Raw genomic sequence first — 15,689 nt, 5'->3', positions numbered from 1 at the left:
AACTAACAAAGTGGACAACTGATCACAGAGGAAGAGTGAAAATGCTAAACCTTCCACAGGAACACACAACACCCCCTTGGGACCTTTAGGGGGCAAAGTTGCTTAGGCTACAGAATACACTAGCCATAAAGTAAGCCACTAGCAAATTGGACTTCATCAAAATTAAAAACTTCTGCTCTTTGAAAGAAGACATTAAGATAATAAAAGGCAGGTCAGATTAGAAAAAGAAAATATTTGCCGAATGCATATCTGATAAAGAACACATGCAGAATATACATGGAACTCTTACCAACCAGTTTTATTTTTTAAACAAGTCAAAGATTTAGAGAGACGTGGCTCAATGGACATTCAACACCTGGGAGGATCTGAGCATCATTGCCCATCAGAAGAATGCAAAGGAAAATTACCCCCGGATCCCAGGCAGCACCCACGAGCCGGGCTAAGACGTAGAAGCCTGGTGAGGGCCATGGCTGCTGTGGCCATGGGGCGAGGGGATGCTTGGAGGCCGCTGGTGGGAAGGTGGAGCTGGCTGACCACTGCAGATGACCACGCGGCAGCCATGGACGTTAACCACACGCTAACCCTATGACCCAGCAAAGCCACACGTACGCACGCACCCCAGAGCAATGGAAACACACGGCCACGCAAAGGCACACCAAGTTCCTGAGAGCCCCAGCCTGGAAGGGACCCAAACAGCCGCCGTCTGGGACACCCAGACCCCGGGGGGATTCTCAGCCAGGAAAAGGAAGGAAATGTGACATCGGACCGCAGGAATGGGGCCAGGCAGGGACAAACGCTTGCCTGCTCACCGGGCCCCACCCCTGCAGGCCCGGGACCCCGAGCAGCCACCTCAGCCCGCATCTCCACCTGCTGACCAGGCCCTCCCTGACGGGCCTGCAGCCCTCCCTAAACGCCAACCAGCTGCCCGCAGCCCCAGCGACTCACGTCCAGGGACAAGAAGTCTGAAGCGCCCGCCCTGCAGAGGAGGGCAGAGGCCGCTGTCGACACCCCCTGCCCTGCGCCCCTCCAGGGAAAGGGTTCACTGGGGAGCACTGGGCCGTGGCCTTTGTCTCCGACGCCCCTGGGAGCACCTGCTAGCTGCCACCAAACATCTGGACGCGCAGGAGGGGCCGGGCTGGGAGCCCAGTGAGGGCAGGGGCCGAAGGGGGGCCCTGTGGGACGCAGATGGGTCCGGGCCACCTGCCCCACCCGGGCTGAGTGACCTCTGCCCCTGCCCACTGAGGCTCCCCCAGGTTCCTGCCCATGTGCCCCCGACGGCAGGGGCTGCACCTGGCTTGGCCACCACTGCTGGGAGCCCGGAGCCTGCAGGAAGAAGGGGAGCCCATGGCGCAGACCCCAGAACCCCCCGACAGCCCAGAAGCCCCCCGAGGGAGGGCCGGCTCTGCGGGGGAGGGGAGGGTCCCTGCCCAGCGGGAAGAGGCTCTTTGTCAGGTGCGGCCTGGGCGCCAGCCCCTCACTCTGGCCTGTGCCGTGTGGTGGGTGCAGACACGGCCTGCCCCCCGTGCCCCCCACCCCCCACAGCACGTGCCCGCTGCCTTCCCGGGGGTTTTGCCACCAGCCCAAGGGGAACCGCACCCGGTCCTTTCACTCCCCCACGACTTTCACCCCTGCTGGGCCGGGACCCAGGGGCCACTTCGCAGCCCCCTCCCCGGCGGAGCCCCACGAGGCCTGGGAGGGGTGGGGGGCTCTGGGCTCAGCCCCGTCAACCTAACCCCTCAGCACGGTCCAGGCGTCCGTCTCAGCAACCGAAGCCCCCGGTGCCTTCTCCCGTGGCTCTCCCAGGGGCGAGGATGGGGGCTCGGAAGCAGTGGAAGGAAAGAGGGGGGCAGGCTGACTGAAAAGAGCCACAGCCGCTGGGGAGGGGCGGGTGGCGGGAGACGCCGGAGCAGGAGAGCCCTTCTGCGACATTTAGTTCTCTTGTTCCAAAAACAAGCCGCCAACCACGCAGCACAAGCTCCTGCCAGGTCCTGCTCGGGGGCAGATGTCACCTACGGTTCTGGGCACAGAGATCACCTCATAAAAAGATCCGTGAAGGTCCCTCAGCCGGCCTCTCACCCGACAGGGGGAAACCGAGGCCAAGGCTACCAAGTGGCTTCATGTCACAGGAGGGTCCCCCCAGAATGCTCCGGAAAGCCGCCCTGCCCAACTCTCCCCCAGGGCCCAGGTGAAGGGCAGCAGGCGGCTCAGCGCCCCCGGCGGCCCCTCCCTGCCGGCCTCGCCCCCACGGCCCCCGCCCCTCCTCGCCCCCTTCCCAGCGTACCCAGTGGTGCCGCCGCGTCACTGCCAATAACCTAGATTTTAACCAGAGGTGACACACCCCCTTTCCCTGCCCCAGTTATGGGCTCGCCGACAGAAGAAACCCACGACACACAGACCCAGACCGGGCCACCCCGAGCTAGACTGTGCTGTGGACCGGCTGGGGCAGAGCCCCCATCTCCGCCTTATCTCACCAGCAACACCGGCGCGGAGGGGGGTGGGCAGGGACTGGAGGCCAGGAGGCAGCCCCCCGACACCCCAACGTGTCCCGGGCCTGGGTGAGCCCAGGGATGGCCTGGAGCCAGGTCCCACCCTGGATATGGGGTACAGGTGCAGTGGGGAGGGGCTTGGACCCTGAGTGGGGTGACAGCTGCACACCCCCCAGCCTCCCCTTCACTTTGCAAAGCCTTCACATGGCCACCGTCCCCCTCCATCCTCCCCTGGAAAGCTCCAGAGCAGCTGGGCTGCTGGGCTCCAGGTGAGGAGCTGGCTCTGAGCTCCACCTGCACCGAGGACAGGTGCATCGCCCTAGCCACAGGGGCCCCCTGCTCTGCGGATGCCGGCACCACTTCTCACAAGGCCCAAGATCACCCTGGTCTGCAGGGGCCTCCCTGAGAAGGGAGAAGCTTGGAGACCAGGGTCTGTCAGTTCCTGGCTCCGCAGGGCACCCCACCAGTGGGGACCCCCATCTGCCCCGGCCACTGGCACCTGCTCTGCAGGGCACAGCTGGGACCCCTCTCTAGGGAGTGACGCTGGCCGCCAGGGTGAGTGGGGCCACCGGGGCCGCTCCACCGGCTGGGAAAGCCACCCTAGAGGGCCCAGGGCTTTGTGGGGGGGCTAGAGAGCACACCCCACTCTCCAGGGGACCCTGAAGCCCTGGTCTTCCCGCAGGGGAGGAGGCTGGGAACCCCTGCCAGCTCCTGCCGCCAGCCCGGGCCCCTTGACAGCGTCAGCAGGGCCAGAGGGGCACACACACGGCTGGAGCCCCAGCAGCCCCCGAGAGAGGCCCCCAGTTGCTCACAGAGCCCTGGCATCAGGACACTCCCGCCTCCGCACAAAACCCACCCAAAAAAACCCAAAAGAAGACAGGAGAACCAGCCCAGAACTAGGCAGTAGAATCCTGTCAAGTTCGTGCAAACACGACGCAATGAATTTAGACGAATGAATGAATTCCACAGCACCCAGCGTGTGGCGTCCCCGAGAGATCGGCCACAGCAGGGGGCGGGCTGGGGTCACTGGGGCTGCAGGGCCCCTGTCCACCCGGGCTCAAGGGCAGGGAAGGAAAGAGCCCCTGCAGCAGCTCATGCAGATCAGGCCACGGCGCTGGCCGAGACGCACGCGCGGGTCTGTAGACGGCACCCACTTCTGGGCCCCACCCCAGGGCATGTACCCAGCACACCCTGAACAGAACCTCAAACTAGGGCATCCTGGGCCCCTGCATCCCAAACAATGACCCCCCCCCCAAAAAAAACAGAACAGCTTAGGGGAGATTCAGCCTTCGACAGGTGAGCTCTGAGCCCACCCCAGCACGGAGTTTGAGAAGGCAGTGAGTGGGGAGGGAGCGGGGAGCCCCCAGCCTGCTGAAGCTGCCCCCCGGCACGTCCGAGCGGGAACGAGGAGAAGCCGTACAGGCAGACGGGGCTGAGGCTAACCACAGAGGGCTGGGTGCCAGGGAAACTGAGGCCTCCAGCAGTCAAGTGGCCTTTAGTGCCCTGGGAGCCCTCAGGCAGGTGCCTGGGCCACTGAGACCTTCTGTTTCCTAGTCCGTCCAGTGCAGGGAAGACCGTGGTCCCCGCCCGTTACCTGGGGATCTGCTCTCCTCTCCCAAGGCAGCCCCCACTCTCGGCAGCTCGGGTCTCAAGGCCCTGCCCAGCCCCCTGCCCCTGCTCCTTCCAAGCCTGGGGGGTGGGGTCCTCGCTGTGCGACCCCTGTATGTGCCGCAGCCGGTGGACGGGCTGGCTGCAGCCGTGATGTGGGGTCAGATGCCCGGGCCCAGGTGGGGCCGTTACCTGCGTAGCCGCCGCTGGCCTTGATGTACATCTGGCCATACTGGTCCTCCACCATCGTGTCGTAGGCCTCGTCATCCTCCTCGTCCTCCTCGTTGTGGTACGAGGTGGGGCTGTCGGTGGTGGGCAGGCTGCTGGCGCCTGGGCTGGTCCTCTCCCCCTGGGAGTAGGGCGCCGGCTGGATGCCAGGGATGAGGCTGGCGAGGCTGGGCACCCCATAGTAGGCGACCCGGGGCAGCTTGAGGGGGGCCGCACCGGCCGCCCCCGCCGTGCCCGCCGCCAGGACATCCCGGGGACCTGCCTCCAGCGGGCGCTTGGGCAGCAGCCCCGGGCCGGCGGCCAGTGGCAACTCCACAGCCTCGTGCTTCACGCGGGTCAGCAGGGGGATGGGCACGGAGGGGGACACGCCGTAGGGGGCGGTGGCGGCGGCGGGCGGCTGCAGCTGGTGGCAGGGGCTGTGCGGCTCGGAGCTGGCGTCCTCCACCATAGCGGTCTGCGAGTCGCAGTGGGGCGAGCTCACCTTGAACATGAGGTCAGTGCCACGCTCCACGATGTGCTGGATCTGCAGGAAGCCAGCCGTGTACATGACCACGAGCTGCTCGCTGGCCGCCATGGTCAGCTTGCCCGTGTAGCAGAAGGACAGGATCTGCTGGAAGCAGGCGGGCGGCACCGAGCCGGGCAGCTCGAACGCGCTCTTGCTGTTGCCGCTGAACAGGTCGCGGAAGTAGAGGCTGCTGGCCGCCAGCACCGCCCGGTGGGCCTTGAAGGCCTGGCCCTTGACCACGATGGACACATCGCAGTAGAGGCCCAGCAGGCGCTGCTCGTTGAGGCAGCCCAGCACCGTGTTCCCGAAGTTGGGGATCTTGATGTGCAGCAGCTGCGACATGGCGTGTGGGCGCTCGTGGGCACGCCTCAGACTCTCAGCGCGGGGCCCGCCGGAGCCGGGCACATCTGCGGGGAGAGGAGTGGAGACGGGCGGTCAGCTTCCCGCCGGACGTGGAAGGGCCTCCCTGTCCACCCCACCCCCTTGGACGGCGGCGCTGTCCTCCCCGGGGCACCCACCCTCCCCCCAGCCTCCTGCAGCCAGAACAATCTGGAAAAGTCCTCCCCAGGGGCCTCGAGGCCTGACCCCCTTCCACTCGGGACGCTGGTTTAGGAGGAAGACAGGGTGACGGGTGTGGCACAGAAACAGCTGGAAGGGGGCTCGAGCCTCTCTCCCCGCCAGCCCAGCTGCTCCCTCCAGCCCCCCCGTACCGCTCTGAGAGGGCCCCCCGCCCCGAGAGAGAGCTGGAACCGGCGGAGGCTGCACCCCCACCCTCAGAGGCAGCAGAAGAACTAAGCAGGAAGCAGCGCCGAGGACAGAAAACAGGCCATTCACCAGGCGGAGGGGCCGGCGGGGGAGGCCGGGCCGGCCCGGAGCTGCCACTCTTCTCCCCGGAAAAGTTAGCCGCTCGCCAAGAGCCCCGGAGAGGCAGGAGCCCCGAGCCAGGGAGGGAGGCGAGGCTGGGGGCTTTCCTGCGTCTGGTTTCTGGTTGCTTTTCCCTCTTTCTCGCAAGCAGGTGCACCGCGGGGGCCCCGGGATCCTGCCCGCGGGAGCTGGGAAAGGTGCGGGGGCTCCCGGGGATCGGTCTCCTCCGCTCCCACTCCTGACCTCGCCAGAGCCCGCGGGCGCCCCTGCCCGGGGCCGCTGTCACAGGCGCCGCCGCCGGGTCCTGGAGTTGGGAGCCTGTCGCAGGCGCGCTCCCTCCCCTCCCCGCGCCCCCCGCGGCGCACACGGCCAATCCGCGCTGCTGACTCGCGGGGTCACGGGGGTCGGGGGGGAAGCCGCCGGGGCTGCAGGCGCTGCGGGCCCCCAGGGGCTGGGCGGCGCTGACCGGCGGGTCTGAGCCCCGATCCCAGCAGGGGGGCCGGGGCCGGGCGGGGAGGGCGCAGGCCACCCGCCGCCGCACAAAGGGCCGCTCTGTCCCGCGGGGGAAAGTGCGGTGGCCGCAGGGGCGCTGCGATGGGCGGGGAGGCGGGGAGTGGACGGCCCCCCGAGCCGGGCAGGTGGGCGCTGGGGTGCGGGAGGCCCGCCGTGCCCCCGCCGCGGAGAAGTTGCCAGCCCGGCCGGCCGCCGCCAGCAGGGGACACCTACCTTCGGCCACCGCCACCGGCCGGACACCACCCGCTCCGCCTGGCCGGGGCCGCCTGGGTGCCCGCCGCGCCGGGGGTGCAGCAGGACGGGGGGCCCAGGGAGCGGGGCGCGCGGGGGGCCGAGCGGCTCAGCTGCCCCAGCCCAGTGCTCCCGGGCGGCGCTCAGCATCCAAATGAAGGCGCCGGATGCAGACGGGCGCTCGGGCGGCGCTGGGGCATGAAAGCCGCCTTTGATTCGGGCGCCCGAGCGAATGCCAGCTCCCAGCCCCGGCTTTCCAAACAGAGGGGTCTCGGTGCCAAAAGAATGCGCGGCTCCGGGTGTTGGTACAAGACAGACTTTTGATGACTCACTGCAATGCAAACAAAGATGGCAGAAATACTGTACTGTGCGTGGGGGACGCTCCACGGAGCCGCGGCAGCCGAGCCGCCGGGAAATTTATAGTGCAGCTTTGCATATGAATTACCCAGTAAACCGCTTTCCCTGCCATCCAGGACGGCCCAGTGTCAGAGCATTTCAACTATTCCAAACAGTCTGCAGAGCTGGCCGCCGGGGTGAGCTCCGCCAGGGAGGGCGGGGGCCCGGCAGGGGGAGAGGTGACAGACGGCACCCCGAGGGGGCTCTCGGCACCCCCGTCTCCCCTTCTCTTCAGGGACGGGTGTCCCCTGTCCTAGCTGCTCCCCGAGCAGTAGCAGGCCTGGCTGGTCTGGTTCCACCACCCCTTCCCGTCCTGTGCAGACCCCCAGCGCCCCCAAACCCCTGCCCGGCCCCAGTCTTTAACAAAAGAGCCACGGGGGTCATATGGTGGCAAAGGGGCCCAGGGCCAAGTGACCGCCCTGCAGAAGGGGAAAGCAAGGGCCCCCGGCCCGCCAGACCCCTACTCTCCGGCAAGCCCATTTGCCCAGTAATGCAACCCAGCCAGGCTGCTGCCTGTGGGGCCCCTCAGTGTCTGCTGCTCACTGGGCCTTTGGCCGGGACAGGGGTGTCCGGGGGGCACGGTCCACAGCTGGGCAGGCCTCAGGTCCCTGCTGAAGTGGGGGGCGGGCGCTCAGAGCAGCGGCATGGCCACCACCAGCTGGTGCTGGGCCCATCTCCCCACCCAGCCTCAGTTTCCCCACAGCCACCTGCTGGGCCGGAGGAAACAGGGCTGGAGGGAGCAGGAGGATGCCCAGGTAGGACAGAGGCTGGGTAGGCAGGCAGCACCTCCCAGGGTGGCATGGCACAGTCTGCTCTACCTCCTACACGGAGCCAGGGTGACTCTTGGGGAGACAAGTGTGTGACTGAGGCGTTCACAAAGAATCACCCACAGTCTGCAGCTCCAAAGAGCCGAAGGAGGAGGGTCCTCCCAGGGGAGGGACCCTGGGACCCACTTGGCCACGTCCCCTGGCCAGGGCATCCTCTGCACTCCTCGGCGACTACACACCAGGGCGTGGGGACCCCCTGCGCTCGCTGAGGCTGGCCCCTCCCCGGAACACACTTGCTCCTTCTTTCTGGTCTTGGCTAAGTTGCCACCTCCTCCGGGGAGCCCACCAGGTGCCATCATGAGCTCCAGGGCTGGGTCAGCCCAGTGACAGCACGTAGGGAAGGGACCCACTGCCAACAGACCCGGCGACCACCGTGAGATCTCCTGGGAGCCCCTGGCTCCGTCATAGCAACCTCACCCCAAGGCCAGCCAAGGAGGGCCACCCAGAGCCGGGGCCAGACAGGTGCTCTCATGCCAGGAAAGGGGGTGGGATTGGGCTCCCTCGGAAGGCTGCACACACCTGCCACATTGGCCGGCCAGGGGCAGGCAGGGGCCAGCGGGACGTGCGCGGTGCACATCCTGTCGGTCCACATTCAAATCCTGGCTCCGCCCGGAACCACCCCATCTACCCGGCCCGGAGCCAGCCACATCCCCGTGTGTCCTGGGGCCTCGGGCAAATGGCACCACTGTCCCGGGCCTTGTCTGTGAACGGGGGTCCCAGGGGCCTTTGCAGGTCATGGTGGGCTGGAATGAGACGACGTGTGAAGCCAGGCACAGGGCCCTGGCACAGCCCAAGATGCCGTCAACTGCACCAACAGTCGCCGTTACCCGCTGTGACCCGGGCGAGACGGTGGCCCTCAGCGAGACGGAGCCCCAAGGGGAGCCCGAGATGCGGGGCCCGAGCAGCTGGACCGGAGAAGGGACCATTATTCCCTGAGCAGGTGACGCGGCTGGCGCGGCCCCCAGGGACGCGGGACACGGGCTGCTTCTGCGGCCTCGTCCTCAAACCACCTGGGAGGGTGCGGCCGCCACCCCATCTGGGCCGGCCCCGGCTGGTTTTAAGTTGCTTTCTTAGAAGCCTCGGCTGGAGCAAGAACAAAGCTGAACTTTAGGAGGAAACAAATAAAGGCTTGGCTTACACACGCCAGGCCAGAGGGGAGGGGCCGGGCCTGCTCTGCACACCCAGAGCCCACTCAAGCCCCCTCCCCACACAGTAGGGCTCAGCCTGCCCCGGTGACCACCGAACCCCTTCTGTGCCTCAGTTTCCCCACTCTAAAACGAGGCTGACCCGAACAATGCCACGCGCTCCATTCCCCTCCACAGTGAGCCACTGTACCCACTTGCTTCCGGAAGCATCTGAAGAGTCAGGCAGTAAATCAGATCTGACCTGTCCGCCCAGCCATCCCCAAAGCCACTGTACCGTGGAACCCCCCTCCCCCCACTTACAACGCCCTTCAGAAGGAACCCACTCGGGGAACCCCTGACAGCCCTGACTGAGGCGCACCTGTGGAGCTGTCCTCACCCCCCGACTGTGCCCCCAACTCAGACACGACAGAGGAGGCCTCCTCGGGCCCGCAAGGCCAAGACTTTCCCCTAGAATAAGAGAGCACAGGAAACCCCCAGACTTCCCTCTGGGGGGGCCAAGATTCAGGTCCCCAGGCCCAGGGGTGACGGCAGAACCGTCCTCCCACCCCCGCGGTGGCGTGTCCTGCAGCTGGACGAGGGAAGGAGCCAGAAGGAAGCTGGGGGGGGGGGGGGCTGCAGACATAGAATCAGAGGTGGATGCCATGCACCCCGGGGGCCGGGCAGCGGCTTCCGACAGCGCCCGAGAAGGCTGGGGGCGCCCAGGGACAGCGGTCCACGCAGGAGCCCGGAAAACTCCACTGGCAGGCCGCATGTCCCCCTTCCCCTCTGCCCCTGCAGCCCCCAGCCTCCCGTCCCCCCAGACCACAGAGCGCTTCCTGAGGGGCCAGCACAGCAAGGAGAGCCGCCTGTAACTTCTGCAGGATCACACCCAGCAGGCGAGGCATGGTCGAAATAAACAAAATAAAATTATTTAGCAGGATTTAACTTTACCAACGTAATAAGAAAGGTCCTGGACATCACAAACGGGCAGCCACAAAGCGTGCTCATGGCGGGGGCACCAGGAAACATTCTAGAAGGACAGAGGGGAGCCCTGTCCCTGGCCACCCTCACCCCTGAGGGTGAGGCCCATGCCTGGGGGGCAGCCCCAGCCTCATGGAGAGGAGGCCGCTCCTGAGGGGCAGCCGAAGGCACGCACGTCGCCAAGCGGGAGTCGGGTGAGTGCCCCTCGTGAGTCGGCAGAACCCACGTGACATCGGGGCCTGGGGCGGCCACCTGGCTCGGATGCAACAGAGGCTGTTAAAATGGGGGCGGGGGGTTGCGTGCCACTTTGGCAGCCGATGGGTGCACTTTCCAGTCGCCGTGCAGGCCACAGGGTCCGGCTGAGCCTCCGGGGGCCTGGGCCCTCTGGGTGTCAAGCCTACAGCACCCCCACAGCACAGCGCACCCAGGGGGGCCAGGGCAGGCAGCAGCAGTGTCCGGGACCCGGGGTCCAGGTAGGGTCACCCCCACCCCACCCCCATCCCCAAAGGCCCGAACAGCGCATTCCCTGAGCGCAGAGACGGCACCCGGTTGTCACGGACCCCACGGCCTCAGAGTGGAGACGGCACCTGGACGTCCCCCCATCTGACTGGGAGCAGCCACGGCGAGGGGTGGCCTTCAGTTGTCCGAGGGGGAGCGGCAGAGCAAGGGGTCCCCGGCCCGGCTGCAGTGCTGCCTCGGGCCTCGCGTGGGCTCTCCATGGGGCTCTCCGTGGGCCCCCAGGCCGCCCAGGGAAGGGCACACATGTGCTCCCGCAGTGCCAGGCACGGCTCGCCTGAGCCTCTAGAGTGGTGCCGGGGTGAGAGTGGGCCAGCTGAGATGCCACGTCCCTGGCGAGGGGGCCCGGCCTCCAAGCCCCTGCCCTGGCAGCGCGGCACCTCCACCCAAACACCTGCCGGGAGCCAGCTCCTCTAATGGAGAAGGCAGTGCCAGCACCTGCCAAGTCCAAAACCGCTCACCACGCCTTCCCCGGAGGCCCAAGGACTGTAGTGAGGGGGTCCTTGGGAGAGAGGGAGGGGACGAGGGCACACACAGGCTCCGGGGGCATCCAGACAGCCCCCCGACACCTCAGCAGGCAGAAGGGAAACTGGGGGGCAAGAAGGGGCTGGGTGGGTGCCCATCAGCAACTGTGGGTCCTGTGTCTGCTATTACTTGGCCGTAAGTGGAGCAGGCAGGTGCCGCTCGGCACACCTGAGGCTCACCTGAGGCTCACCTGCTGCCACAAACGTGCCAGTGTCTGCTCTTCCACTGTTGAAGTATTTTGACTCTATCCTGGGGGTGGAGGTGCAAAATGAACAGGCCCCTAAAGACGGCCACACAGCCGCAGGGACCCACCGAGCCCACGCACCGTGGGTGACACTCCCCCCGGCCCCCATGAGGCCCCCACAGGTCTCCAAGGAACTGGGCAGGGTCTGGAAGGGCCGCCGCACTCTCGCTGTGTTTGAAATTTAAATAACGGGAGCTTGAAGAGTGTCTCCCTCGGGTGTCGTTTGATAACCTGGAATGACGGCGCCAGCTCTGCAGGCCTCGCCCCGGTCTTCAGGAGGCAGGGTCTCCCCTTGCACCCCTTGGAGGCGCGGGGGCACCCCGGGTGCTGGGCGGGCAGCTCCCTCGGGTACGAGTGGAGTTGGATCCTGCCTCGGCCCCCAGCGGCACCGGGAAGGTCGTCCAGCCACTGGGCGTCCCCGTGCGTCCGTCTGCCCCGATGGACCCTCGGAGAGGCTGTGGCCACCACCCCTGGGATGGGGGTCCCAGGAAAAGCCGGACCCGGGGGCTGCCTCCCTGAAGCCAGGAGCCTTCCGCGCGCGCCCCGTCGTTAATATTCATCGCCCTGCTCATTTGCATCTCGTGCCATAAATAGTCGGAGGCGAGGTAAGACACAAAGCTCTCCTGCATTTCTAATTATGCTTAAAAATCAAATGTAAATCACAACACGCTCCGGTACAGAAATATTCAATCACTGCCACGCAGCCGCGAAAACCACTGTGGGGGGCGGGGTGGGCTCCCAACCCCACGCAGGCGAGACCCCCACCGCCTCCTCGTGGCAGGACCCCGCGGGGCCTGTGCGGCGTGCAGCGTCCTGGGGGTCCCAGCCCCAGGGAGCCGAGGAGCCGGGGACAACTGCGGGCAGCAGGGGCACCCCCAGCAGCGGGTGGGGGGCGACCCCCATCCTCGGCCTGGGCCCCATCTTGTGGAGTGAGGGGGACCTGCCGGGCACCAAGGGAGGTGCCTGTGAGAGGGGGGCGCCCGTCCACAGAGCCCCTGGGCCTGCAGCCCCCTAGGCCAAGTCACCTCCCTGGGGGCGACCACACATTTCAGCCCACGAGGTGGTCCCCAACCCCCCTCTGCTCCCCAGAACAATTTGCTGGAAACAGCTATAGACAGGCTCCACGGAGAGGGCACTCTGGGGGACACGGTGAGGAACCTGAGGTCCAGAGTGGCTCCCATGTGGCACCAAAGCAGCCACGCAAGGAAATTTATGGGGTGGGGGGCTCTATGTTCTGCAAATGTAAAAAAGCAAAGTCTCCTTGAGTGTAATCAATCAAGGCCCCATCCCCGGGTCGCCCGCACGCAGCAGCCTCCCCAAAGGCCCTGGGGCCGCGGCCAGCTGGCAGCGGGGTGTGAGCTGGGTCCTCTAGGTGGGGGCCTCTCCTGGGACCCGGGAAGCCGCCAGGGCACAGGGGACCCCACGTGAGGCAGGGCCGAGGGGCTGGGTGTCCAGACTCAACGTGGGGTCTGGCCATGTGCTGGGGCCTGCGGGCTCCCGGGTCAGCGCCTGTGGACGGAGCCGGCCAGCCGGACCCTGCTCTGGGGCAGGACGGGCCTTAGAGCCCCTGGCTCCTCTGACCGCACCCTGTGGAGTGTGGTGCAGACACTCAGCGTGACAGAAACCACGGGGCTCCTCGCCAGCAGGGGCGGCCGCACCCTCAGGTTGGGCCACCCACGAGTGGGAAGGGCCATGGGCAACACCAGACCCGGCAGGGCTCCGAGAGGCGGAGGGGGCAGTGGACAGGCCCCGTCCTGACCCTGTCCTGTTGGGGGGACCTTCCCGGCCGGGAGAGGGTGCCACTGTGCACACCTACCTCCCCCAGCACCCCAGGCCGGGGTCTGCTCCCTGCCCTCGGCCACAGCCGAGACTGAACCCCACTTCACGTCCAGGGGTTGGGGTGCAGGGGGCTGGCCCCTCCCTCGGACCCTCCGTTGGCCACCCTGGGTGCCTTCCCCCTGCCCTGGGGAGAGGAGGCAAGCCGCTGCCGGGTGCGTCCTGGCATCACGCCCAGACCTATTTTTAAGCCATTTACTAGAAATCCCACAAATTAAAGGAAATATGGATAACGCAGTAAGGATCCTTGGGGCCAAATAAAAGCTACGCATAATTTTCCTCATGCTCCCGCGAAAGAATCTTAACCACAAAACCCAGATTTCCCCAAAGCTCTTTTGCAACTCTCAAAGAATCTTGTTCTGGAAAGGATGGGAAGAAAAAGGGGGAGGAAGACAAGTCCGCGCTTTGTGGGGGAATCACACGGAAGCCGTGGCCGCCCCGAGCCGGGGCCATGAAAGGTAACTACTGATATGAAAAATAAAGACCAGAAACAGACACCCCACTTTTATGGCCCATGGATGCCGACAGCACAGGAGAAGGCAGTTCTTTCTGGAAGGTCGGGATGGGCTGCGGGTGGGATCCCTCTCACGTCCCCGTGGGGCCAGGAGCCGACCCCGGTGTCTGGGGTGAGCCCCTCCTGCCCCCCGCCAACAGCCCACCCGTGCTCCCACCACCCCCGGCTGCCTCGCGGGTCCCACCCAGGGCGCAGTCACAGGTCACGCTGCGCCCCGGGCACCCAGGGACCTGAGCCTTTCCTCCGGGTGTGGGCCGGACAGAGCCCTCCCTGGAGCCTGCGGACCGACCTTTGGAAGAAGGGTCACAACATTAGCAACCTTGAGATGCCGCCTGATTAGGGTGGGCCAGGAAAGCTCCAGCGCACACAGAGGCCAAGGGGGCCACGCGAAGGCAGGGGGCAGGGGCCTCTGGGGCTCGCGGCTCCCAGAACTGAGAAAGAACCCACTTCTCTTTCAAGCTCCCCAGTGTGTGGTAATTTGTTAGGGCAGCCCCAGGGTGCTAAGACACCCCGTTATTTCAGGAAACCCCCAATTGTGGTAGGGAACAGCGGTGACGAGCCCGAGGAGCGGGCAGGGGAGCACCCAGCCGGCATCCCCGGGCACTGAGGGATTCCCAGGAAACAGGACACACTGGCCCGGGTGTGGGCCGGAGGACGGGGTCCCGTCACCTCCAAGATGAAGGCACTGGGAGGCAGCGGGGTTGGCTCGGGGGATCCCCCAGGGCCCTCCCCACTCGCCCCGCCCACCAGGGACCCAGCTGCCCCTTGACCAGAACCTTGACCCGCCGAGTCCCAGAAGCTCTCAGGACCGGGTGGTTCCGAGCTTCTCTACTGGGGAGGGGGCAGCAGCCTGGGACCCCCAGGCCTGGTCACGCTGCTCATCCTGGCCTGCCCCGGGGAGGGGACAATGGCCATGGAACCACCACAGGCCAGCGTGGGACAGACCGCCCCTCCAGGGGCTGGGGGCCAGGGCAAGGCAGGTGGGCGCGCAGCTCTCCCCAGGCCCCTCCACCTGTGCCCGCGAAGGTCAAGGAGGCCACAGCCCAGGGCCCGTGTGTCACCAAATGCCAGACCATTGCCTCCTGCCTGGCTGGGGTGAGGGGCGGGGGCTCCCGACAGCCCAGGACCCCAGATACAGGTCCTGCAGGAAGAACATGGAATAAGAGTGCTAGGCTAGAAAAGCAGGTTAATGTCCCAGAGGGCAAAACCCCACAACCCTTGGGGTTCCCTCTTTTACTGGAGAAAAACGTTTGCCCCTTCACTAACGAGTTCAAGACGTCTTAGGCACACGGTCACTTTACACGAGGGTCTTGTCTGTCACTCTGTAAAAAGCACGCTGTGACAGGACAACCAAACGGACACACCGGCCAAAGCAATTCAAGCCGCTTGGCCCGAGCGCACCCCTAGGCCAGTCTCGCGTCTCCCCAAGTGAACCCAAGCAGTGAAAGAACTTGGGCTTCACTCACTGTTCTTGGTTTCCATTCTTTCTTTCTTCTTTTTTCCCTGAGACTTTTTGTTTCTGGCCCTCGGCCAGGTCTGTGGGCCCATCTGCATCTTGCGTAACTTGTGGTTTGGGCCACGTCTCTCTCTGTGCCTAGGGCCAGGGACGAGCAGTGACCAGGGCCACCGGGCTGGCCCCAGCCAGGCCGCCCACTGCACCCTGGGGAGCTGCAACCTGTGGGGCAGGCACCGCAGGGGACCCCCGGAAGTGCATGAGGGGCTCTAGCCCCGGCTCCTGGTCCTCTTTGCTAGTGGTGCAAATCAATCGAAGAATAGTTGGTGTCTGCGCTGCAAGCCGGGCAGGTGAGCTGCTCTCCAGCAAGGAGGCTGGCCGCTTCCTCATGTGGGGCTGGAATTTTATGCTACCCCTAAAGGTAACTAGATTTCAGAATCTCGTGAAGCACCGTGTCCTCATGGGCTTCTAGAAATAATCAGCAATTATAGAAATCTGTTTCTGAATTCTCAGAAAATGAAGGAACTGAACTTGTAATACTTTAAATGAGCTCGCATTTAGGGTGGGAAAAAAACCCTTTTGGGAAACTACTCGTCAGAAGCCCTTTTAAATAAAAATCCAAATTCCTGCCATATAGGAGAACACTTGGCCGAATCAGGCAGCTTTAATAATTTGGGATTAAAAACACCATCTTTCCCCCGATTTTTATCACTATGGAGTATAAACCAAACATGTATCTTGATATCAAAATCAAAAACGTTTTTGGTCGTTAAGACAGCAATTTGAATTTCCTAAACAACCAGACTGTTTTATCAGAGATGCTAACATTACTTTCACA

General features: G+C 65.1%; 1 protein-coding gene across 4 annotated transcripts in view; it reads right to left on the bottom strand.

The window, feature by feature from the left end:
* NACC2 (NACC family member 2) overlaps positions 1–15,689 on the bottom strand; it is a 65,375-nt gene that overhangs the window by 25,937 nt on the left and 23,749 nt on the right. The window contains exons 1-2 of one of the 4 annotated variants that reach the window (XM_037797015.1): positions 6,418–6,599; positions 4,287–5,234 (exon numbers count right to left, since the gene is read on the bottom strand). In XM_037797015.1, coding sequence (XP_037652943.1) covers positions 4,287–5,169 — 883 coding nt within the window. In that variant the 5' untranslated portion in view covers positions 5,170–5,234; positions 6,418–6,599. Of the gene's footprint in view, positions 1–4,286; positions 5,235–5,661; positions 5,906–5,934; positions 6,027–6,417; positions 6,600–15,689 lie in introns of those variants that run through there. The other 3 variants (XM_037797019.1, XM_037797018.1, XM_037797017.1) reach the window with 3 other exon arrangements.

This window comes from Choloepus didactylus, chromosome 10 (genome assembly GCF_015220235.1).
Source record: "Choloepus didactylus isolate mChoDid1 chromosome 10, mChoDid1.pri, whole genome shotgun sequence".
NCBI classification, from domain to species: domain Eukaryota; kingdom Metazoa; phylum Chordata; class Mammalia; order Pilosa; family Megalonychidae; genus Choloepus; species Choloepus didactylus.
Note: the sequence above shows the minus strand (reverse complement) of the source record. Positions and strands in the feature narration are given on the sequence as shown.